This window comes from Bubalus kerabau, chromosome 13, assembly GCF_029407905.1.
Source record: "Bubalus kerabau isolate K-KA32 ecotype Philippines breed swamp buffalo chromosome 13, PCC_UOA_SB_1v2, whole genome shotgun sequence".
NCBI lineage: Eukaryota > Metazoa > Chordata > Mammalia > Artiodactyla > Bovidae > Bubalus > Bubalus kerabau.
In genome coordinates, this window is record NC_073636.1 from 76,334,593 (window position 1) to 76,359,598 (window position 25,006).

Consider the following 25,006-nt stretch of genomic DNA (forward strand, 5'->3'; position numbering starts at 1 on the left):
ACAGAAGAACTGTACAAAACAGATCTTCATGACCCAGATAATCACAGTGGTGTGATCACTGACCTAGAGCCAGACATCCTGGAATGTGAAGTCAAGTGGGCCTTAGAAAGCATCACTACGAACAAAGCTAATGGAGGTGATGGAATTCCAGTTGAGCTATTTCAAGTCCTGAAAGATGATGCTGTGAAAGTGCTACCCTCAATATGCCAGCAAATTTGGAAAACTCAGCAGTGGCCATAGGACTGGAAAAGGTCAGTTTTCATTCCAATCCCAAAGAAAGGCAATGCCAAAGAATGCTCAAACTACCGCACAATTGCATTCATCTCACACGCTAGTAAAGTAATGCTCAAAATTCTCCAAGCCAGGCTTCAGCAATATGTGAACCATGAACTTCCAGATGTTCAAGCTGATTTTAGAAAAGGCAGAGGAACCAGAGATCAAATTGCCAACATCCGCTGGATCATGGAAAAAGCAAGAGAGTTCCAGAAAAACATCTATTTCTGCTTTATTGACTATGCCAAAGCCTTTGACTGTGTGGATCACAATAAACTGTGGGAAATTCTGAAAGAGATGGGAATACCAGACCACCTGATCTGCCTCTTGAGAAATTTGTTTGCAGGTCAGGAAGCAACAGTTAGAACTGGACATGGAGCAACAGACTGGTTCCAAATAGGAAAAGGAGTACATCAAGGCTGTATATTGTCACCCTGCTTATTTCACTTATATGCAGAGTACCTCATAAGAAACGCTGGACTGGAAGAAGTACAAGCTGGAATCAAGATTGCTGGGAGAAATATCAATAACCTCAGATATGCAGATGACACCACCCTTATGGCAGAAAGTGAAGAGGAACTCAAAAGCCTCTTGATGAAAGTGAAAGTGGAGAGTGAAAAGGTTGATTTAAAGCTCAACATTCAGAAAACGAAGATCATGGCATCCGGTCCCATCACTTCATGGGAAATAGATGGGGAAACAGTGGAAACAGTGTCAGACTTGATTTTTTTGGGCTCCAAAATCACTACAGATGGTGACTGCGGCCATGAAATTAAAAGATGCATACTCCTTGGAAGGAAAGTTATGACCAACCTAGATAGTATATTCAAAAGCAGAGACATTACTTTGCCAACAAAGGTTCGTCTAGTCAAGGCTATGGTTTTTCCTGTGGTCATGTATGGATGTGAGAGTTGGACTGTGAAGAAGGCTGAGCACCGAAGAATTGATGCTTATGAATTGTGGTGTTGGAGAAGACTCTTGAGAGTCCCTTGGACTGCAAGGAGATCCAACCAGTCCATTCTGAAGGAGATCAGCCCTGGGATTTCTTTGGAGGGAATGATACTGAAGCTGAAACTCCAGTACTTTGGCCACCTCATGCGAAGAGTTGACTCATTGGAAAAGACTCTGATGCTGGGAGGGATTGGGGGCAGAAGGAGAAGGGGACGACAGAGGATGAGATGGCTGGATGGCATCACTGACTCGCTGGACGTGAGTCTGAGTGAACTCCAGGAGTTGGTGATAGACAGGGAGGCCTGGCATGCTGCGATTTGTGGGGTCGCAAAGAGTTGGACACGACTGAGCGACTGAACTGAACTGAACTGAATCAGACTCCAGGGCATCCCAAGTGGCAGAGTGGTAAAGAATATGCCTGCCAGTGCAGGAGACACAGGTTCAACCCCTGGGTCAGGAAGATCCCCTGGAGAAGGAAATGGCCGCGCACGGCTGTATTCTTGGTTATGAACCCATTTTAGAGATGTGGAACTTGAGGCTTGGGGAGTTGAGTAACAGGCTTAAAGTCACACAGCTCGTGGTAGGGCCAGGAATTAAACCCAGTCCCCTGGCTCCAGTCTCTGCTTCTAAACTCAAGATCTTAAGGGTCTTCAGACCCCAGATGTTCATCCCTCACCCCCAGTGGTGGTACCCACAAACACCTCGTCTCTCTCCTTTTTTGTGACTTGGAGCTGTCTGCACCGTTTCCAATGCCGGGGGGTCAGCTGGGGCCAAGAGAAAGACTTTGGGGGTGAGCAAAGGGGCAGAGAGAGGTTGCTTCCAAATTCAGACCAGGCAGGGCTGGCAGGGTCAGGTTACACACACACACACGCACACAGACAATGTACACATGTTTCTTTCTCTTGATTATTGGTGTGGGCAGCAAGCTCTGGGACTCAGCAGGGGACATTCCACTCTAGCTGTGGCCTCAAGTGTCAGACTCAGCTACTCTTCTTGCCTGACCTGTGGCCTCCCTCCTCCTGGGCCCACCCCTTCTGTTACAGAGTGACCACAAGGGTCCAGCCCCAAGGAGGACCCCAGGAGGCATGGGCCACAAGGCCTACACTCCAGGAGGTCTGGAGGGGAAACTCGAACCCAAGAAACCCCCAAGGCTCCCATTGTGTTTCCTACTTTAAGTCCTACCTTTTTAAAGTCCCTTGTCTAGTGGCCTAATCTCTTGGGGGCTCATTTGCCTCTTCTGTTAAGTAGAATAATTAGTCCACCAAGCTCATGGTTGATGTGAGGTTGAAATGACTTAAAACATGGAGAGGGCTTGGTGTTTTTAAAAAGTATAGAATCAGATCTAAATTCCTTACTCTTGGCCAGGGGACTCTGCTTTGTGACCCTGGCAGCCTCTCAGGCTGGACTCCACCCCATCGCCCCTGCCATGGCACCCAGCCCCTGGCCTTGTTTCTTTTGCTGTAACTGACAAGTCTGATTCTGCCCTCAGGGCCTTCACATGTGCTGTTCCTCTGCTTGGACCAGGTTTCCTCCCATCTCAGGACCATCACTTCATCCTTCAGTTCTTAGCAGAGAGGTCTTTCCTTTCAAAAGTAATCATTTGTTTATTCATTCATTTATTCATTCAAGAAATGTTTTCCTCAAGCACATGCCCAGCATTGTGTAAGTACTAGGAAGAAAATACAAAACCTTTGCCTCCTGGAGCCTAACCCGGGGTGCTGGTGGGGCGAGGGTCTGATGGTAACAGTAGATAAGAAAGATATATAGCATGTGAATGGTGCCATACACTGTGCTGGGGGGGCAGAAAGCAAGGTGGGATAAGAAATGCAGGGACATGGGATTGCAGTTTTTGTTAGGGGCACTAGAAATAATGTCACTGGGAAGGGAACACTTGAAGAAGGATCTGGAAGAGCAAGTTCCCTGGCCATCCAGTGGTTAAGAATCCTCCTTATAACACAGGGGACTTGGGTTTGATCCTGGTCAAAGAAGTAAGATTCCACATGTCTTGGAGCAGCTAAGCCTGTGCACTGCAATGAAAGGTCCCACATGATGCAATGAAGATCCCGTGTGCCATAACTAAGGCCCAACACAGCCAAATAAATAGATTAATTTAAGGATGAAAAAAAAAAAAAAAAAGACCTGAAGGAGGTGTGCGAGAGCACTTCATGGTGACAGAGAGGAAGAGCCTTAGGAGCAGAGGAAATAGCATGTGCAAAGGTCCTGAGGCAGCAACTGTCCCAGAGCACGTGAGGAGCAATAAGGAGGTTGCTGTGGCTGGAGCCCAGTGAGCAAGGGACCGGTGGCAGGGAGACGAGGTCAGAGAGGCACCCAGGATCAGACTCCGTGAGCCCTTGGAAGGACTTGGCTTCTACCCTGAGTGAGATGGGAGCTATGGGAGGGTTGAGAGCAGATGAGAGATGATCTGATCTACATTGACAGAATCCCTCAGGCTGCACGTGAGAAAGGACCCGGGATGCACACAATGGGAGTCCAGGAGCTAAAGAAGAAAAGTTACAGTAACCCAAGTGAGAGGCCACGGTGGCTTCGATGCGGTGGTGGTGGTGGAGGGGAGAACAGATCAGGTTCTGGAGCAGGTTGAGGGGGAAGCCAGCAGAACATCCGGCCATGCTGTTCTGTTTATTTTGTTTGTATTCCTACTCCCTGCCCGGCGTGTTGTGTTTGCTCACTTGCTTTTTGTCTGCCCCTACACCAGAATGTAAGTTCTCTGAAGGCAGATCTTACCTACTTTAGTTGCCTACATATCTGCTGAGAACAAGGTATGATGCATAGTAAGTGCTTAAAAAATACTTGTCAATAGAAAACAAACTTACAGTTACCAAAGGGGGGCGGGGCAGGGATAAATTAGGAGTTTGGGATTAATACATACTACTATATATAAATTACTCCTTGGAAGGAAAGTTATGACCAACCTTGATAGCATATTGAAAAGCAGAGACATTACTTTGCCAACAAAGGTCCGTCTAGTCAAGGCTATGGTTTTTCCTGTGGTCATGTATGGATGTGAGAGTTGGACTGTGAAGAAAGCTGAGCGCCAAAGAATTGATGCTTTTGAACTGTGGTGTTGGAGAAGACTCTTGAGAGTCCCTTGGACTGCAAGGAGATCCAACCAGTCCATTCTAAAGGAGATCAGTCTTGGGTGTTCTTTGGAAGGAATGATGCTAAAGCTGAAACTCCAGTACTTTGGCCACCTCATGCGAAGAGTTGACTCATTGGAAAAGACTGTGATGCTGGGAAGGATTGGGGGCAAGAGGAAAAGGGGATGACAGAGGATGAGATGGCTGGATGGCATCACCGACTTGATGGACGTGAGTCTGAGTGAACTGTGGGAGTTGGTGATGGACAGGGAGGCCTGGCGTGCTGTGATTCATGGGGTCGCAAAGAGTCGGACATGACTGAGCGACTGAATTGAACTGAACTGAACTGAACTATATATAAAGCAGATAAATAACAAGCACCTACTGTATAGCACAGAGAACTATACTCAATATCTTGGGTTTTTTAATTAATTAATTAATTTCAATGCTCCATGTCTTAGTTGCAACATGTAGGATCTAGTTCCCTGACGAGGGATCAAACCTCGAACTCCTGCATTGGGCGTGTGGAGTCTTAACCACTGGACCACCAGGGAAGTCCCAATAGGCTTTTTTTTTTTTTTTTTGGCTGTGCTGCATGGCCTGCGGGATCTTAGTTCCCTGACTAGGGATCGAACCCACATATGCTGCAGTGAAAGAGCAGTCTTAACCTCTGGACCACCAGGGACGTGCCTATAGTCGATATCTTGCAATAACCTATAATGAAAGAAACTCTGAATCACTTTGCTGTACACTTGAAACATTGCAAATCAACTATACTTCAGTTCTTTAAAATGATACTTACCATGTTTAAAAAGAAGAAGAAATAGTCGTAAAAGGAATCAAGACAGGAGACGCAGCATTCTGCAGGACTATAGGATGTGGTGATTAAATGAGCTCCACCCTCCATGATCTCACAGCCTTAGCACACGCTGTGTCGCCTGTCTGCAGCGCCCTCCCTTGCTGCTGCTGCTTTTTTTTAAAGACAATTCAGTTTCTGATCACCAGGTAACACAGTCCTTATAAAAACTTGAATGCTAGGCCAAATTCCCCTTTGCTGCATTTACCCAATCTTAGTGGTTTCCTCCCCTCCCCAGAAGTAACTACTGTTATCAGTGTTTTGTGTTCCTGTTATTGAAGATTTCTTCGATGTCTAACGTGTGCATAAATGTATATTTCTGTAATTTAAGGAGATACGTTTATGTTCTCGCATTCTCCGGTGCATCTAAGTCACCTTGGAAGTTCTGTTGGCACACTGGTTTCAGGGCCCCATTCCCACATTTCTGCTTCCGTCATGGTTTGGGGCTGGGGCCCAAGAATTTGCATTTCTAGCAATTCCCAGACAATGCTGATGTCACCAGTCCAAGGACCATGCTTTGGGAACCAGTCTCCAGGACGTTGGAGCCTGGGTGCGCATTGGACTCTCCTGGGAAGTTTTTTGGTAAAAATTTAATGCAAACGTCCAGATCTTATCCCCAAGGAGTCTGATTTAGTTGTTCAGAAATGTGACCCAGGTGGTGAGTTTTTTGTTTTTTTTTTTTGGCTGCCCCACGAGGCATGTGGGATCTAAGTTCTCCTGACCAAGGATCGAACCCCACCCGCTGCATTAGAAGCATACTGTCTTAATCACTGGACCACCAGAAAAGTCCTGAGATGTTTTTAAAGCTCTCCAAATGCACCCAGTTTTATGCACCCAAGGTTAATAACCCCTGCTCTAGATGTCTACTTCAGGACAATGACAATTTTTTATTCCTACATATGTATTTAAATTTCTGTTCCTAATTAGCACACAGCTCAGTGCCTGACTTATGGTAAATCCTTAAAAATTATTTATGGTTGGGTGAGTGAGTGAGTGAATGGAGGTGAAGTGGATGCTTAGTTAGGTGGATGGATGGGTGGTGGATAAATAGAGTAGCCTATGGGCTTCCCACGTGACGCTAGTGGTAAAGAACCTGCCTGTCAATTCAGGAGACATAAGAGACGCAAGTTTGACCCCTGGGTGGGGAAGATTCCCTGGAGGAGGGCATGGCAGTCCACTCTACTGTTCTTGCGGAATATCCCATGGACAGAGGAGCCTGGCAGCCTTCAGTCTGTGGGGGTCACACAAAGTTAGACAGGACTGAAGTGACTTAGCACGAGGAACCATGGATCACTTCAGGTTGATATTGGTTTTGAGAATAAGATGTTCTGGGGAATAAAAGAGATAAGGCCCATGCAGTCCTTAGCAGCATGCCTGGCTTGTAGGAACCACTTGAGAAATAGAAGCTATCGTTCATTACCATTTAAGGCAAAATTGGATTTGAATTTTATCCTGTCTTCTGGAAGGAGGAGGGAAAAAGTTATGAAACTAAGGAAGCAAAGCTGAATCAAGAAAAAAGAAAAAACTTTTTTTCTTCTAAAATGCAGACACATTTTGCAAAAGCTGAGACTATAATCTCATTAAGTGTTTCCTTGGAGAGGTGAAGTCACCGCCCTGTGAAACAAGCAGCTGTCAGATGCACTCAGGCCGCCTGCACCGCCTCTGCCCCGGGGTGATGTGGTTTCATTTCCAGTTTCAGTCACCGGTTCTAGCCAGGGGCTGGCAGGTTTTCCTTCATTTCCCCCAAGCCAGGTTGAGCTGCCCAGAGCTTTGCCTGGGTCTGGCCGGGGGAGGCACAGATCAACTTGACCTTTGCCATTTTGAAGCCTTTTTCAGCGGGCTTCCTGGGGGGGCCTGTGCCCCCAGAACGACCTCCTCTACCTGCGCGGTGCACACGCTGGCCTCCTCATACAGTGCTCCCTCCTGCTGTCTCTGCCCCTGGTCTCGATGCGGCTTAAAGCACCCACAGGAGGGAGATGAGCTGATGAAATTTACAGGCACGCACCTTCGGCAGCACAGACCGGCCTCAAGACATCTCGCATTATCTCATCTCATGGGGATCAGTTGGAAGTGACCCCTGGGGCCCAATAAGGCAACATAACAGAGGTGGCTGCCTTCAGAATCATTAGTTTCTTAATCCTCCCAGTGAAAGGAGAGGTAAAAAAAAAATGTGGGGACACTCAAATTGGGCTTACAATGGAAGTCGATTAAGTGAGAGCCTCAGGAGAATAGAAAGCTAATAATAGCTCCTCTGTGTTGATCAGTTACCATTTGGTAGGTACCTGTTTTGCAGCAGCCCTACAGGGATGAGATGGTGCCCCATTTTGTGGATGTGGAAACTGAGGTTTAGGGAAAGAAAGTGATGGACCCAGGGCCATACAGTTATAGTGCAGCAGAGTCAGGATTTGAATTTGACCCCTTAGCCCATGTACTTTCTTTGGAAGGAACAATAAGACAACAAATTATGAGACTTGAGTTGTAAATCTGGTCCACAGTGGGTGCATGGTAAGCACTGTTGAATGAATGAACCCACCGTGTCTGTCCGTGGGTAAGTTACATCACACAATCACACACACACAGTCACACACTACGTGTGCGCCCACACACACAGACTCCAGCTCTAGTTTCCTCATATTCCATTAGATCATTTATATTCCCTTCTTGGCCCCAGTATGCATTTGCGTTTGTGACTTCTGGAATGAAGATTTATTTTTATGAAGCCAGAGTTGGGACTTCTTAGTAATTTGCAATTCCTTATGAGCCTGCAGTCTAAACTCTCACTACTCGAAGTGGGGTTTCCGGGCCTGCCATGTCAGCGTCACCTGGGGGCTTCCTTGACCTACAGACTCCCAATCTGCATTTTAATAAGATCCCCTGGCGAATCCTGTGCATAGTCACGTTCCAGGTGTTCTTCTCTGTATCCGTGCCTTCTTCTGCACCTTGGTACAATTATAATTCAGTACTTTACCTGCGTATTTGTTTACCATCAGTCTCCCCTGCTAAGTGGGTTTCCCTGGTGGCTCAGACAGTAAAGTATCCACCTGAAATGCAGGAGACCCACGTTCAGTCCCTGGGTTGGGAAGATCCCCTGGAGAAGGGAATGGCTACCCACTCCAGTATCCTTGCTTGGAGAATCCCGTGGACAGAGGAGCCTGGTGGGCTGCAGTCCATGGGGTCATGAAGAGTCGGACACAACTGAGTGACAGACACTTCCACTTTAACTCCCCTGCTTAACTGGAGCGTCCATGAGTACAGGAAGCCTGACTGGTTTTGCTGATTCTTGTAACCCATTACCTACCACATGCCTGGCATGTGGAAGGTGGTGAATGAATGAATGAGGTCACCCTGAGGCTCTGGCTATCTGTTTAGCTAATCCTTCTCCCTTCACCAGTAGGCAGCTGGGGAGGAAGAAGGGACTTACAGCTTTCAATTCACAAATGAAGGAGGCTCTCTACCCCTCCCTTGAGAGCCAGCTGCCCCAGTTTCTGTGTTAACCACATCCCTCGGAGACACGTCATGAAGCTTGGCGTAAATAGATTTGGCTCCAGTGAGTCAGGTCACCAGGGCTGTTTTCACCACTGGCAGCCTGGGTTTAATGCTAGTGCTAAGTCGTGTCCCACTCTTTGCAACACTATGAACCATAACCTGCCAGGCTCCTCTGTCCATGGGATTCTCCAGGCAAGAATACTGGAGTGGGTTGCCATTTCCTCCTCTAGGGGATCTTCTCAACCCAGGGTTCGGACCCCGCATCTCAGGCGTCTCCTGCATTGGCAGGCAACTTCTTTACCACGAGAGCCACCTGGGAATACCCAACGTGGATATAAGTCACCGTCAACGTGGATATAAGTTGCCATCAGTGATTCTGCCATTGCCCCCAGTCTTGTCCATCATGCCATGTTCAGTGGCATGGCCAAGTCTGAGAACAGAACACTGTAGTCAGTAGGAAGGGCATCTCCACCTTCCAGACTCTGGATCCCACCAGCATCAAAGGGCTGATGCTGCGACAGCCTGTGGGGTCTCCACCACCCTTGGGTCTCACTTGAGAACAAGAGTTAACACGTCTTCTGCCCCTGTGCTAAGGGTCCCATGTTTGTGATGGGGCAACCAGGAGCAGTATGACCACTCCCCCTCGATTGCCAGCATGTCCTCTGGGCCTGGGACACTGGCCTCATGGAGAGACTCGTGACCGAAGTCCACATTGTCTATCCCTCTGGCAAGCTTGGGTGCAATGGGCGTGCTGCTGTCCAGAGGGTCATGCCTGCACCCAAGGGCATTGCCAAGTCTGTGGGCCAGACCATTCCTGAGCTGCATGGAATGATGTCTGGCATGGTCTCCACCCCATGTAAGTCTAGCTCTGACTTACCATTTGGAGAAAGCTGTCACATACAACAGCAGCCAGAGAGTGGTGACTCTGGGGGTCCCTGAAAGGTGTCCAGGGCTACCCTGAGAACCAGGCTGTTCCTGCGACGTGAACAATAATGCCTCTTCCACCTTTCATGCTGGGGTTGGCATTGCCCCACGACCACTCCATCAGGCCCTTTCCTGATACGCAGAGGATGTATGGCTCCAACTGCAGCTGGGCCTCCTGATCCACAGGACTAATATCCCTGGACCCCAGCAGAGGAAGAGAGAGGCTCTCTGCTTTCGGGGATTCCCTACCCCACCTCTGCACCCAAAGAGTTGAGCGTGGCCATCCTTGACACAGTCCCACCCCAGGCCCCGCAGGAAGGGACGGAACTTGAGGACCCCAATGTCGTCACATCCCATCAGGATTCTCCAGGAGGTCCATGCCATCCTTCCCAGGGAAGAAAAGGAAGAAGAAAGGGAAAGAGATTATTCTCTATAGAATACATTCATTTTCCAGGTTCTCAATTCTCCCAGGCATCTTGGATTCAGAAAAGTTAAATGTGATACCAGTTTAAAAAAAAAAAAAAACAGGAGAAATCCTATGCTTTTCAAAAAGCACATCATCTGCAGAAGGAAAATCTCGTAGCACTGACTGAAGGCCTGTTCCTGGCTTGTGCAGTCTTCCTGGGGTTGTTGGGGCAGAAGAAGGAGAGGATAAGAGGTGTGCATGGCTGGAGAAAGAGACGGGCCCACGTGGGGAGGGCAGAGCATGCAGCGGTTCAGAGGAACGGAGGAGGCGATTGGCGCCACGTGAACCCGCAAACCAGGGCACAGAGGTTGCAGGCAGGGGAAGATGCTTTCTTCACATTCCTAGAATGCCGAGTTCATCTGAGCCCACGGGACTGTTTCCATAGATTGTGATTTTTATGAATATTTACATGTTTATTACAACATACTACAAAATGTTTAATTCAGTATCTTATGTAGTATTATTACTAAACATAAATCACATGCTTCTTACCAGTAATGAAACTGAGGCTGTTTCAGAAGGAGACGGTCCTGGGGGAAGCGGAGGAAGGGGGATATGGGAGGCTCCACCTGGGGCAAAAACCCAGAGCAGGGACATTAGCGATGAGGGAGCTGAGCCAGGGCCTTTCCTTGGCTTTGGACCCCTGTTGGCCCAACTTTTTATAAAGACAGCACATAGGAAGATATGTTATATTACACAGTCATTCAGCGCGCGCACACACACACACACACACACACACACATCACATTCTCACATTTATAGCTAGAATAAAAATTTTCCACGATTCCTTCTCGTGTGTTATGTGGCCAACATATGCTGATACTATCTGTCCTATTTTATTTTTAAATTCCAGCTATAGCTCTCTAAGTGGACTTCAGGACTTGCCTCCTCACCCTAGTAGCTTGGGACTCAAACAGAATTTGACTCAACCAAGAAGATGATTAAGGAAATGGGCTTGGGACTCCCCTGGCGGTCTAGCGGTTAAGACTCCACACTTCCAATGCAGGGGCACGAGTTCCATCCTGATCAGGGAACTAAGATCCCACATGCCACAAGGCACAACCCCCCCTCCCCCTCCGCCCCACAAAAAGGAAATAGACTTGGGACTAAACAGCCTTAGGTTTGAGTCCCAGTTTCCATGTCCACAGGCTTGAGCAAGGCACCTCATTAGCCTTTGGAGCCTTGGTTTCGGCATGGCTGCAGCGAGGGTGTCCTTGTTGCATTGGGAGTGAAGTGAGTTCAGGCAGTTAACACAGAGCCTGGCATGTGTGAGCTTGTTGGTGGGGGCTGGTTGTTGTTAATGATGATGACTGCCCTCGTGGGCGGCTGTGCCCTGCTTGGGAAGCCAAACTCCGGAGCCAGACCACCTGAGCTCAGACCACAGATCTGCCCTTTAGGACCGGTGCATTCTTGAGTGCGTGATGTCAACTGCACCTCCCTTCATCTGTAACACAGGAACAGGAACAGAACCTTCCTCAAGGTGGGAGGGGGGAGGATTATGAGGATTAAAATAATGAATCCAGATAACAGGTTTAGAAGAGAGTTTGGCTCGTAGCCGGCACAGGGTAAATGATGGATAGAATCATCACCGTTACCATCATCATAATCTCATTTCATCCTCACGCACCCCTGTGAGATAAATGTTTTCCCCCATTTCACAGGAGGGTGCCCTGAGCTCTGGAGATACAGGCAATCTGCCCAAAGTCTCAGTGCTGACTCAGAGATACAGTTGGGATTGCAGGTTGGTTTACAGAGCGGCTCAGAGCTCTGGAGGGCGTGGAGTATTTCTCGGGAAGCACAGGGACACCCCTGCCCCTGCCCTGCAAACCAGGGAGTGTGAATTGGCAGGTTGGTACAATCAGTCGACACGTCACCTAGAACTTGCCGGGGCTCCACACTGAGGACATTGCGTTGTCTTTGTTCAAGATGACACAGCACAAAATCCTCCCCAGTGAACTAATGGTGTTTGAAATGATCCTCTTGGCAACATCTCTCCCAGCAAAATTGTATCACCTCTTCATCATCTCCTGATCATTGCCTCCCAACCATGGTTGGAGGCTGAGTGCCCAGGGACACAGTCCTTGTACCAGGACTTCAGGCATCTCCCATCTCCCACCCCACACTCTAGTTGGAGCCTTGGAGACAATCCAAGATGTGTCTCCCCTAAGTGCTGGAGCCAGCCCCACCTGAACCCCACGGACTGAAACTGGGGAGGGAGAGGAAGAATATTAATGTGATGTCCTCAGAAGGAAGGAAAATGGGTGTCGGGTAGCCAAAGCCAACCAGTATCTGCCTTTCTGGGTTTCTGGGGTTGCCTTTAAAGCAAAGAAAAGAGTAGGTCTCCATCCAGCAGTAGAAATGGTGCCAGCTGACATCTAGTCATGGGCCTAGCTCAAGCACATTCTTTCTGTCTCTTTGGTCTCCTTTTCTCCATCTGTACAATGGGTGGGGGGATGGATTCCACCCTGATGTTTCAGGATGCTATAGATTGTATATACATAGTCCTTCAGTTAGTACCTGGAGACAAAGCACACCCAGAGAAGGTTTTTCAAGAAGGAAAGCGCTACATTGATGTGGCTTGGATAAGCTTGTGTGCTTGAGAAAGTCCCTGACAGCAACTCCGTGAGTTTCTTCCCCCTCAACCTGGCGTCTGAAGTCACAGCTTCTGGGGACCATCTCCCTGACAGCTCAAGTCCTTCAAATGTTTTTTTCCCCTCCAGGCATCACCACATCGGCTCGGAGTGTGTCCCAGCTCTTTGCAAGGTGAGTACCCTTGCCTTAGCTTCCTCTCACTCTCTCTCCCTTTTCTCCTTGGAGGCAGAGGCTCTGGAGCCAGACTCCCTGGAGAGGAATCCCAGTGATGCTCTTAACTGGTTGAGCGACCTTGAACAAATGACCGCCACTTCCCCAGGCCTCAGTCTCCCCATCTGGAAAAAGGGAACAATCCTGATGTCTGTTTCACATAAAAGACACTTAGAATGGGGTCTGGAATAGACTGTTCCGGGAGTGTTGGCTGTTGTTTTCTTCTCCTTTTTTCAATCTTTTCTTCCTTTCCTTCCTGTCCTTTCCTAACATAGATTTTCTCCATTCCTGTCTCCCTCTTGCTTCTCTATCTCTCCCTCTCTGTTTTTCCTTCCTCCCTTTCCTCTCTCTTATCTCTCTCTCCTCCTTCTTCCCTTCTTCCTGCTCCAATATTCACCCAACACTACTTGATAACCAAATCTCCTAGGAGCTCTGGAGACTTGCAGGATCAATGAGACACAGCCCCTACCCTCGGAGAGCTTCCAGTGTAGTGGGAAATGGACCAGTAAATCAGAGATCTCAATATGGTGAACAGTACAAATGCTCCACCAGAGCTGCGTCCAGGGGTCGGTGGGAGCCTGGTGATGGACAGGGCTTACCCAAGGCAATTGGGGAGCTGCCTTGTCTGCACCCCGCAGTGTGAGAAGCCCCAGCCTTGGCAGGACGGTCAGCATGGCCCTCCTCTGAATACTCACCTCCTCCATAGCTGGATATTCTCTTCCCCAGACAACTCCAGAGAAGCTGTTTATAAGGAACACACTTTCTCAGCCTTCCTTTCCCTCCAGAAGATGTTTTGGGGGTTGTCAGTAGCAACTGAGGTCTATTAAATCTACCTAACTTGTTTTATGGCCTTAGGGTTAGAGAGCTTCCTTGTCCTCTCTCTGGCTTTTCATTTGAGCCCCAGGTTATTCCAAGAAATTCATATCAGTTTTGATGGGAAGCAGGAATTGATCATATTGGATTTCCACCTTCTACTTCCAGACAGGTGTAAATTGGGAACATTTTCAAATAAAATTCTCTGCTCAGTGCTAAGTCCCATGCTCTGGATGTGTTTCCAGGCACCTCATAGGGTGGGAGTCTTGACTGATGAAACACCTTCCAATACTGGATCTGGAGTCTCCAGCTCAAGCGACTTTCTTATGCATCTTGGAACAAATTCCCTGACCCTTTGGCACAGAAGTTGTCAAAAAGAAAGGGGGCCTGAGAACATCTTTTTATAATTCTGTGAATTTTTACATCTGTCTCGTACATGACATTAGGCTTCATATGTAGGAGAAACTCTGGAAATGAGAAGGTTTTACTGTATTAATGTGATCAAAATGGAATCAGATACCGGTTTGGGAATTTCATTACCATCCACTGATAAACTCATGGTCAGAATGATTAGATACAGTTTGTCAAGTTGCACAGAACTTTAGAGTCTGGGTTTTTGACCTAAAGGGCCTGGGTGTCCTAGTGGAGTGGTTAAGGATGTGGCCTCTGGAACCAGGGTTCAAATTGTGGATCAGCTGTGTGCATTCTCTCTGCCTCAGTTTTCTTATCTGTAAAATGGGGATGGGAATAGTAACTGCCTCCAAGGGTTGTCACAGTTGCTATGAGATTTAAATGAGCCAGTCCACATACAGTAATCAGGACAGTGCCTGGCGTATCATAGACCCAAGAATTGTCAGTGTTTTTTATCACAGGAAGGACTGCTGAGGACAATGTGAGAGTCAGAAGAAATTCTCAAATCCAGCTGAATACAGTGCCCAGAAGAGCAGACCCAGGCTTTCCAAAGCATCTGCTGTGCAAGAGAAGGGGGAGATAAGGAGTGTGTATATTCATGTGTGAATCTCTCCTAGTTTTAAAATATTGGCAACTCCAAATTAAGAAAAAGACTGCACTGACCAAAGAAATTGCATCTGTAGATTCACCGTCTTGTCCCCATCCGGTTAGAATGAGCTAACCTTGACTTTATTTATTGCTGCCTACAAGACTGAGTCAGTCCCAGGCCTGTCCCTGAGCAGCAGCAAAGCTCCATGGTTACAAGTGTGGGCTCAGGAGTCAGACTTCCAAGTTCAGATCCTGGATTTCCTGCTTTCTAGCCGTTACTTCTGGTCTCTGAGCTCAGTTTTCTCTTCTCTAAAATGGGAGTTAGCAGAGCCTCTACCCCAGGGAGTTGATACCAGTATGTGATGTGACATAGACCACGTCAGGCCTGTGAGACACAATTCCTAGCCTGTGGTCAGAGCTCAGTGGTTACTAGCGGTCATTGTGTTACGGGCGTCGTAGGTCAGCAGCCCTTTATTTACTTTTTTAGGATTTTTTCCTAGTATTATTTATTTTTGGTTACACTGGGTCTTCATCGCCGCTCTCAGCCTTTCTCTGGTTGGGACAAGCAGGGGCTAATCTCTAGTTGCGGTGTATGGGCTTCTCTTTGCAGGGAACGTGGGCTCAGTAGTTGTGGCACGTGGGCTTTGTTGCCCCGTGGCATGTGGGATCGTCCCAGACCAGAGATCAAACCCATGTCTCCCACATTTGCAGACAGATTCTTAACCACTAGACTGCCAGGGAAGTCCCTCAGTCGCCCTTTAAATCCTAGCCCTTCGTGGAACCAATTATTCATCTTGAAGTAAGGGATTCGTTTGTGTTCTTTGGTTGCAAGTAAGACAAATAGACCCCAGCTGTATTCAGATGCTCAGGTGTGCCCAACTCTTTGTGACCCAGAGGACCTAGTCCCCTCTGTCCATAGGCATCTCCAGGCAATAATACTGGGGTGGATTGCCATTTCCTCTTCCAGGGCATCTTCCCAACCCAGGGATAGAACCTGCATCTCTTATGTCTCCTGCATCGGCAGGCAGATTCTTTCCACTAGCACCACCTGGGAAGCCCAGACCCCAGCCGATGTAAGCCCGAAAGGGGTTGTTTTTTGTTTTGTTTTGTTTTGTTTTGTTTTTTGAGGATCTGGAGTAGCTCACAGTGAAATCAAAACTGGAATAATCAGGTCTTGAGAAAGACCCAGAATAGGACCGCTTCTGGGATCCAAGCAATAGGAAGGGAATAAAAACAGTCTTTTCAGAATGTGGTTGTTGGAATGAATTATTCAGCCCAGGATTTCAGTTCCCAGAATAGAATCTGATTGGATAGTCTTGCACCTTGTGCCCACCCCGTGGCCCAGAGCAGGGCATCTTGACTGGCAACCCTGTCAAAGCTGTATCAGTTGGGAATGTGTCTAAATAATGTAGAAAGTCACAGCGGAATGGGCTCTACTGTAGTAATCAATAAACCCTGGTCCCAGTGGATTAACACAACAAAGGTCTGTTTCTTGCATAAAGCCCAGGGATCGCATGGACCTCTCCAAGGCAGCGCTCCTCCACAGGCTGACTCGGGGTTCCAGGGTACAACCCTGCTGGCTCCGCCCTCTCAGCTGGCACCCTCCACAGTTGCTGCTGAAAGAGGAGAGAGGGCAGCAGGTCTCAAGGAGACTGTTTTATTGGCTAAACCGCTCTGTTGAGCAGAATCCAGTCACGTGGTTGAATCTGACTGCAAGGGACCCAGGAAGTGTCATTTTCCTGGTGCCCAGGAAAGGAAACTGAAATAGGACCTGAAGAACATGTAGGTTGTCTCTTTCCTGGAAAGAGTACATGGTGGTCCAGGGATAAGAACTAGTACTTTCATTGCTGGGACCGGAGTTCCTGATCAGGGAGGAAAGATCCCAAAAGTCACAAGGCCAAAAAAATAAAAAACACCCAAAGGGAAATAGTGGTAGTGGTGATACCAGGAGGGAGGGATGTGCTAGGTTGGGCTTGGAAATTTAATCTTCTTTCTTCCACGCAGACCTTGCCCGCGTGTCCTACCCGGTCAGCCTCCCTCGGCCATGGCAGCCTACGGCCAGACACAGTACAGTGCAGGGATCCAGCAAGCTACCCCCTACACGGCTTACCCGCCTCCAGCACAAGCCTATGGAATCCCTTCTTACAGTGAGTACCTGACCAAGCCCTTGCTTTCCCCGGGATCCCTAACATCATGGTCTTCATTCTGCCCAGATGCTTCAGTTAAATGCAGAAAGAGACATGCAGCCAGCCTGATTTTGGATTGGAGATAGAGAAGAAGGACAGACACTTTCAATACAGTTCAAGTTCTAGAGACTATGTCAAGGCCTCTTTTGATTGCAAGGGTAAGAAACTTAACCCAAGCTGGCTTAGAGAAAATGGAAATTTAATGATTCACATACTGGTAAGCTTGGGGACATGGCTGATATCAGGTATGGCTGGATCCAGGTGCTCAGAGGCTATCAGGAGGAAAATGTCTCTCTCCATTTTCTGATGTTTTCCTCTGAGTTATCTTTACTTCTACCTGGGTTCTGCCAAGATAATCTAGAACTGAGATAAGGTGGCCCTTGGATATTTTTTAACCTATAAAATATACATGACATTTGAAAAATTAATTGCCAGTTTTTAAATGGAAAGTGTTTACATAGAAATTCGTATTTCTAATGTCTTTGAAAAAAAAACAAACAACAGATGACTGGGCAGCACTGGACCCACATTTTTGCATCAAAAGTAGGTAACTGTGTGGGGCTGACCTTGTTAGCCTTTGTTGGCCACAGTCCTCTCCTAGCCCTCATTACTCACTTAAATTAGCTGCCCGAAGACGTTTAAGCTTTCAACCCCTGGCCTAGAGGGAGAAAAAAAACAAATGAACTTTTAAAAATTGTAGCTTAAAGTAATTTCAAATTATAATTCATGGGATAAAGGAAGATAAGATCGTGAAATGGAACAGAACAAGGAAGATTTAACTTAGGTTCCAGCTCCAAGGAAGGTCTTTTACACAAGGAGCTGTCATCTGAGAACTGAGAGATGACCATTAGTGAGCACGGGAAGAGAGGCATCCAGGCAGAGGATGACTGGGAATCCTGGGGAGATGGATTTGGCAAACCCCAGAAGCCCCGTGGCTGGAACACAGGACCTAGATGAGACAGGCGAGGTGGGCAGTCTTAGCACCTGGGGAGGACTTTATTCCAGTGAAACAGGAACTTATTGGCAGGTCTATAAACATAGGGCTATCTGATGCAATCTGCGGTTTTTAAAGATCACTTTGGGGCTTCTCTGGTGGTCCAGTGATTAAGAATCCACCTTGCAATCAAGGGACACTGGTTCAGTCCCTGATCCGGCAAGATCCCTCATGCCTCACGGCAACTAAGCCCATGCGCCACAACTACTAAGCCAGCGCTCTAGAGCCCACTCGCTGCAACTGCCAAAGCCGCCTGCCTAGAGCCTGTGCTCTGCAACAAGAGAAGCCCCACACGACAATGAAGAGTAGCCCCTGCTTGCCGTCATTTGAGAAAGCCTGCGAGCAGCAACAGAGACCCACCACAGCCAAAAAGTAAATAAATGTATCTTTAAAAAAAAAAAAAAAAAAAGATCACTTTGGCTGCTGTGGGGAGATTGGATTGGAGAGAAGCAAGAGGAGAAACAGGAAGGCAGGTTGGGAGACTGGTGAAGCCTGGAGTGGAGTGATGGTAGAAGCCTGCTGGGGGCAGTAGACAGACAGAGATAGACATGTTCAAGAACAGTTGTGGCTTTAGGAGTGACAACTCATGGGACACTGGGTCACGCATCCATCAGAGACACCATCACTGAGATGCTGTGTCTTTGAGTTGCTGTATCACTGAGATGCTGCCACCCACAGTCCGCAGGGCTCTGTATCCACTCATTCTTTTAAGCCCCCACTCAACTCTCCAAGGAAGGTCCAATCATTATCCTCTTTCAAGGGGTAAATAAATAGAGGCTCAGAGAGGATAAATAACTCGCCCAGGGTCCTCCAGTTGGTCAGTGGTAGAGGTGGAATTACACTCAGCAGCCTGGGCTCTGGAGTCCAAGCCCCTCACCACTGAGCTCTGCTGCCTGAGCACACATTCCAGAAATCCTGGGGGATTACCTGTGATGGACCTCGGCCAACTGGTGTGGGCATCTTTTCTAACTTCTGTCCCTCCTGTGCCAGAAGACAGGTGATAAAATCACAGGTGAGTCACCTGCCTGGCTGACAGTCAAGACACATGAAACCGGATTATTTTTCAGTATAAAAGAGAACCCTAGCCCTGCTTCCAGACAAAACATGGCATCCGGTGGAAATTAATTTGGTCCAAAGTCATTTTTCAGTCCCAGTTACTTTCAGAGGCTCTCTGCCCTCAGAATATAGCATAAGGGGCAAGGCCACATGTCCTGGGTTCACACCCTACCTCTGCCCCTTAGCTGGTCCTAAGACCCAGGGCGAGTCACCTCCTTCATACAATGGGAGTGATACTAAGTCTGGCTTCCTAACCATTGTTGTTGCTGTAAATGGGATCATCTGCATCCAGTATCAGCTACTTTTTTCTTTAAGGGGCCAGTTCCTAAGTATTTTCAGCTTTCTGGGCCATGCAGTCTCTGTCTCAGCCACTCAGCACTGCCGTTGGAGCATGAAACCAGCCAGACAATATGTGAACTAATGAATGTGTCTGTGTTCTAATAAAGCTTTATTTACACAAAAAAACAGTGGGCCACAGTAGGTCCACGGACCACAACGTGTCAGCCTTTGATCTATATTAAGGGCTTAGCTCATGAGGCCTGGCCCAAGGGAAACGTTCAGTCAATACAGTAGCAGCCAGGCTGCCATACACCTGGTATGTCCACATCACTGAGTAATGACAGGTGGGCTGAAAAGCCCTTTCCTTTCACACATGCCTGTGCCCGAGCAAGCGGTGTTTGCTCACTGTCTGGACAAACCTTGTTGAATCTTGTTAGGAAACTTTTCTCCTTGCTCCTTGGCAAATAGCATTATTACCTTTGTTTAAATAGCTGCAGGGAAATAATAACACAGTTGAGCAAACCAGAGGCAAGGAGGTCAGGAGTGTGGAGTACTTTTTTCTCAATTTGTTATGCAAACATAATGTTATGCAACTTTTAAGACATATGTAAAAGAGTAGCACTATAAATAACCGTGAGCTGACCATCCAACATGAAAAATAAAGGGAGGTTATCTCCCTTTCTTGTCAAATACCCACATCCCTGGATTTGCTGGTTACTGTCCCTTTCGCTTTATTAATATCATTGCTCTGCCTTTCTTTGGAATGCTATGTGTGCTTGGGCATGTCCAGCTCTTTGCGACCCCATGGACTGTAGCCCTCCAGGCTCCTCTATCCATGGGATTTTCCAAACAAGAGTACTGGAGCGGGTTGCTGTTTCCTTCTCCAGGGGACCTTCCCGACCCAGGGGTCAAAACTGTGTCTCCTGCATTGGCAGGTGAGTTCTTTACCAGTGTGCCACCTGGGAAGGCCTTATGTAGGGTAGAGGTTGGCACACTTTTTCTGTAAAGAGCCTGATAATAAGTATTTCGGGCTTTGTAGGCCATACAGTGTCTATCAAAGCTACTCAAGTCTACCCTGTATTTTGATAACAGCCACAGATAATACATAATTGAATGGGTGTACAGGCATGCCTTGTTTTACAGCATTTTGCTCTCTTATGATTCACAGATACTGTGGGGGTTTTGTTTTGTTTTGTTTTGTTAACAAATTGAAGGGTCGTGGCATCCGTGCTTTGAGCTAGTCTGTCAGGGCCATTTTTACAACATTTGCTCACTTCATGTCTCTGTGTTACATATTGGCAATATTTTGGACTTTTGCATCATTACTATATTTGTTATGGTAATCGGTCATCAGTGACCTTTGGTGTTATTATTGGATTGTTTGGGGGCTCCATGAAACGGGCCACATACAATGGCAGATTTAGTCAACCAGTGTTGTGTTCTGACTGGCCACCAGCTGGCCGTTCCCTCATTTCTTTCCCTCTCCTCAGACTTCCCCGTTCCCTGACACACAACAATATGGAATTAGGTCAACTAATAACCCTTCGGTGGCCTCAAAGTGTTCAAGTGGAAAAAAAAAAGTCACACGTCTCTCACTTTAAATTGTAAAAATGCTAGAAATGATTAAACTGAGGAAGTCCTGTTGAAAGCCTAGACGGGGGACAGCGAGGCTCCGGCACCAGTTAGCCAAGTTCCTGTTGTAAGTGTCAGTGAAGTCGTGCACCATCTAGCGCATAAAATCCCTTCACACCCATTACTGAGAGGCATCAAGAGAAAGCAAAGAAAACCTAGACTTCAGAGTTACCTGCTAATCGCAAGACTCTGATTAAGTGGCCTGGTTTTCTGAACCTCAGTTTCCACATCTTTAAAATGGGGAGAAACTTCCCTGGTGGTTCAGTGGTTAAGATACCATGCTTGCACTGCAGGGGGTGCAGGTTCGATTCCTGGTCTGGGAACTAAGCTCCCATATGCCTGCCTCTCAGTTTGGCAAAAAAAAATAAATAAATAAAATAAAATGGGGAAAGTCATGTTGCCTATTTCATGGGATTGTTGTGAGTACCTCATTCACAGCTTTAGATATTCATTCATTCCCCTTCTTTTCATCTCCCAGCAATCCTGCCAGTGGGAATCAGCATCTTATTTCATAAGGGAGAGGGTTGGAGGAGAAACTGTCCAGGTCACCAAGTAATGAAGCAAACCATCAGTCCTGGGCTCCTGCCCAGACCACTTGAGTCAGAATTCATTGTTTTTTACCACATTAAGCATTCTCTTTATTTATGGGGGTGAATGGGTGAGAAGGAGAGGAATCGTAACTACAAAACCGTCCCCAGAACTAGCAGTGTCCTTTTTAAAAAATGCAAATTTAAATAGTATTGAAATACTGTTTTACACCTATAAGATAAAGATAAGCAATGTAAGAGTAAATAAGCAAATAAGAATGTAGAGTCAGGCAGGAAGCTGACCACATGTGCAAAAGATGAGATCCACTTAGCCTGCCTTTCCCTTTCTCACTCTTGAACATGTCCTAGGATGTAAAAACAAATAAAAACACCCAAAAAAACTGCGGTGAAAAACAGCACCTTACAAACCAACCTCCATGTCTCAGAGACAGTATGGGAACCATGGTGACCTGGGAAACTCACAAATTGGGGAGCTTCTGGAGACAGTGTATTGTCATGTGGGAACATGGTCATGAGGTTTCTAGATCATCCTGTTGCTTAAGAGAGGCCGTAAGTCTAGATTTTGGGGGTGAAATCTCCTGATTTTTAAACAAAAGCAACCAATTTCAGGTTTTCCTTTAAAATACACAGGCCAAGAAGGACACGTGGGACTGAGTTAGAGCTGAAATCGTGCTGTCTTGATTCCGTAGCTCTTCTGCAGGTGACAAGGAAGCATCCTAATTGTGTGTGCCTGGTGCTTCTCTTTCCCCTTCCAAGGCATCAAGACAGAAGACAGCTTGAACCATTCCCCGGGCCAGAGTGGCTTCCTCAGCTATGGCTCCAGCTTCAGCACCCCAGCCTCTGGACAGAGCCCGTACACCTACCAGATGCATGGTGAGTGTAGTGCTGCGCCCCTCCCTGCCGTCTCTAAGGCACTGCCTGAGTCGGGTGTCCAGTCATTCATTCATTTATTCAACAGCTTTATTGAGTACCTACTATGTGCCAGGACCTATCTCAAGTAGCGGAGTTGCAGTGGTGGGCAGAGGAGATAACGACTTCTGCCCTCATGGCAATTACAAGGGCAGGAGAGAGAGACTGACAATTAAACAAGGCAGCAAATAGCAAATGGCTAATTTCAGAAGGGGGTGAATGCAATGAAGCCAATAAATGTGGTGTTGGGACAGAGAGTGATGAATAGTTGAGGGGTCCGGAGAGGTGGGAGAGGTAACTTTAATAGTCATCAAGAAGGCTCTTGGAAGATGTGACATTGGACGGAGGCCTAAGTATGAGGCAGAACCAGCCCTGCGCAGACCAGGGGGAAGAGCATGCCTGGCAGAAGGAACAGCCTGTGCCAAAGCTCTGTGGAGGGGGCGGGGGAGTGTCTTAATGTGTTTAGGGCACAAAATAGGGGCCAGTAGGGCTGGAGCAGGATTAGGAGGATATAAGAGGAGAGAGTCTGGGGGAGAGCAGGGCTAAAGCATGCAGGGCCTTGAGGGCAGAGGGGAGGTGTTGGCTTTGATTTGAAGTGTGATGGGACAGGCAAGTCCATTGTAGACTCAGAGAAGTGACAGGTGTTGGGAATACTGGACAGCAGGTAAAAGCGTTGTTATTCCAGGCAGGAGGTTCCAGGCTCCGCATCCCCATTGGGCAACCTTAGAAAGGGAAGAAACTCCAATGTAATTCCCACCAACCCCACGTACCCTAAGGAACTGGCCTGCTGCATTCTCCTGTTCCCACCTGTCACCATCCAAAGGCCCCTTCCCTTCTCCGGTGCCCCGTGGGGAGTGTGTCGGAACTGATACATGGAGTAGAGGGCTGATGGCAGTAATTTGGGGCATCCTCACCCTGGTATTCTTTTTTTCCTTCTTGAAAGCTGGTACAAATGACCACCAAGAGTCTGAAAAGTAATGTGCAAAATTAAAAGAGTAATGACAAGGTGGTGGGCTAATGCATGATGCTACATTTCTTTGAAAAAAAAATCTTTGCAAGTTTTGCTGCTTTGTCTTTTTAATTAAGGAAACAATTTAAATGGATGTTAAGGGCATCCTTTCAGGAAAAGGCATTATGAAGAGACAGCAAATGATCTTGGGGGTATGTAAGAGAAAGGAGGTGATGAGCATTAATGCCCAGACATTGGAAGACTGTCCATGTAAAGATTTGAAGTAGAGTTTGTTGATGACACCATCAGCTAATGTTAACCTAACATTCACCACATGCCACGCAAACTGGCTTATGATCTCATACAACCTGCATGACACTCCACAAAGTGTTGGTTCTAGTATTATCCCCCATTTTACAGGAGACAGAACTGAGTCATAGAGGGATTGCCTGACCCGCCCAGCATCACTGCAAGGAGCTTAGATTTTACTGCAAGTGCCTTGAGAAACAGGCTGCAAGAAGTGTCTTGGGGGCCTGGTGGATTCCCAGCCCCAAACCTGACTCAAAGCCTGCTCTTCACTGTGGTACCTCCTGCCTCCTCTGCTTCTGTTGGCACCTCTGTCTCCCTGGAGGTCTTTTCTGAGTCCCACTGAAGGGGATAAGGTGCTGGGACCCATCTTCAAGTGGGGACGAAACGATAGCACAATCCTTATCATAAAGGCTTGTGAAGACCCTGAACTTGAACTTATATTTGAATTGATCTTAACTGTGGTGTTGGAGAAGACTCCTGAGAGTCCCTTGGACTGCAAGGAGATCCAACCAGTCCATTCTAATGGAGATCAGTCCTGGGTGTTCTTTGGAAGGAATGATGCTAAAGCTGAAACTCCAGTACTTTGGCCACCTCATGTGAAGAGTTGACTCATTGGAAAAGACTGTGATGCTGAGAGGGATTGGGGGCAGGAGGAAAAGGGGATGACAGAGGATGAGATGGCTGGATGGCATCACCAACTCAATGGACGTGAGTTTGAGTGAACTCCGGGAGTTGGTGATGGACAGGGATGCCTGGCGTGCTGTGATTCATGGGGTCGCAGAGTTGGACATGACTGAGCGACTGAACTGAACTGAACTGAACTAACCATCTTAACCAGTTCTTTTTTCAGCTTTTCTGATAGAAATGTATGTGACTGTCTCAGGGCCTTTAAGGAGACAGACAATGAGCAATTAAATAAGTCGATCATAACAGATTGTGCTAAATCGTGTAAAGAACCAAACAGGGTGCTGTGATGGGCCTTGATGAAGGGAGTGGTGATGGACATTGCCCAGATGGTCAGGAGGCCTGAGTGATGGAAAGGAACCAGCCTGTGAATAGCTGGAGGCTGGACAGCCCAGGCAGAGGGACTAGCGGGAGCAAAGGTCTGGAGGCAGGAAAAGGCTTGCAGTATTGAAAGACTCCAATGGAGACTTGAATCTGGGGGTAGTGAGAAAGGGATATGAGACTGGAAAGTGAAGCAGGAGGCACCCCTGGACTGGGACGTAGAGAATATGTTATTTCTTCTCTGGTCCTTACAGAAGTTACAGGAGGCAGGCTCCATCAACGCTGCTTCAAACACAGTGAACATGAGGAAGTGGCTTGCCCAAGGGCCAGGAAGTGATGAGAGCTGGGATTCAGAGTAGAGTTCCCCAGCCTGTGCTGTTCCCTTGAAAGTGCTGTTTCCCAGACTCCTTCAGACTCCAGATGCTGCCCTCGTTCTGCATATACACCATTCCCCTTGATCTTCCCAGCAGCTCT

General features: G+C 47.5%; 1 protein-coding gene across 3 annotated transcripts in view; it reads left to right on the forward strand.

Moving 5' to 3' along the window:
- The window catches only part of EYA2 (EYA transcriptional coactivator and phosphatase 2), a 261,448-nt gene that overhangs the window by 89,081 nt on the left and 147,361 nt on the right, over nt 1-25,006 (forward strand). For 2 of the 3 annotated variants that reach the window (XM_055545178.1, XM_055545177.1), the window contains exons 3-5: nt 12,772-12,814; nt 16,670-16,812; nt 22,117-22,233. In XM_055545178.1, coding sequence (XP_055401153.1) covers nt 12,772-12,814; nt 16,670-16,812; nt 22,117-22,233 — 303 coding nt within the window. The remainder of the gene's footprint in view (nt 1-12,771; nt 12,815-16,669; nt 16,813-22,116; nt 22,234-25,006) is intronic. The other variant, XM_055545179.1, reaches the window with a different exon arrangement.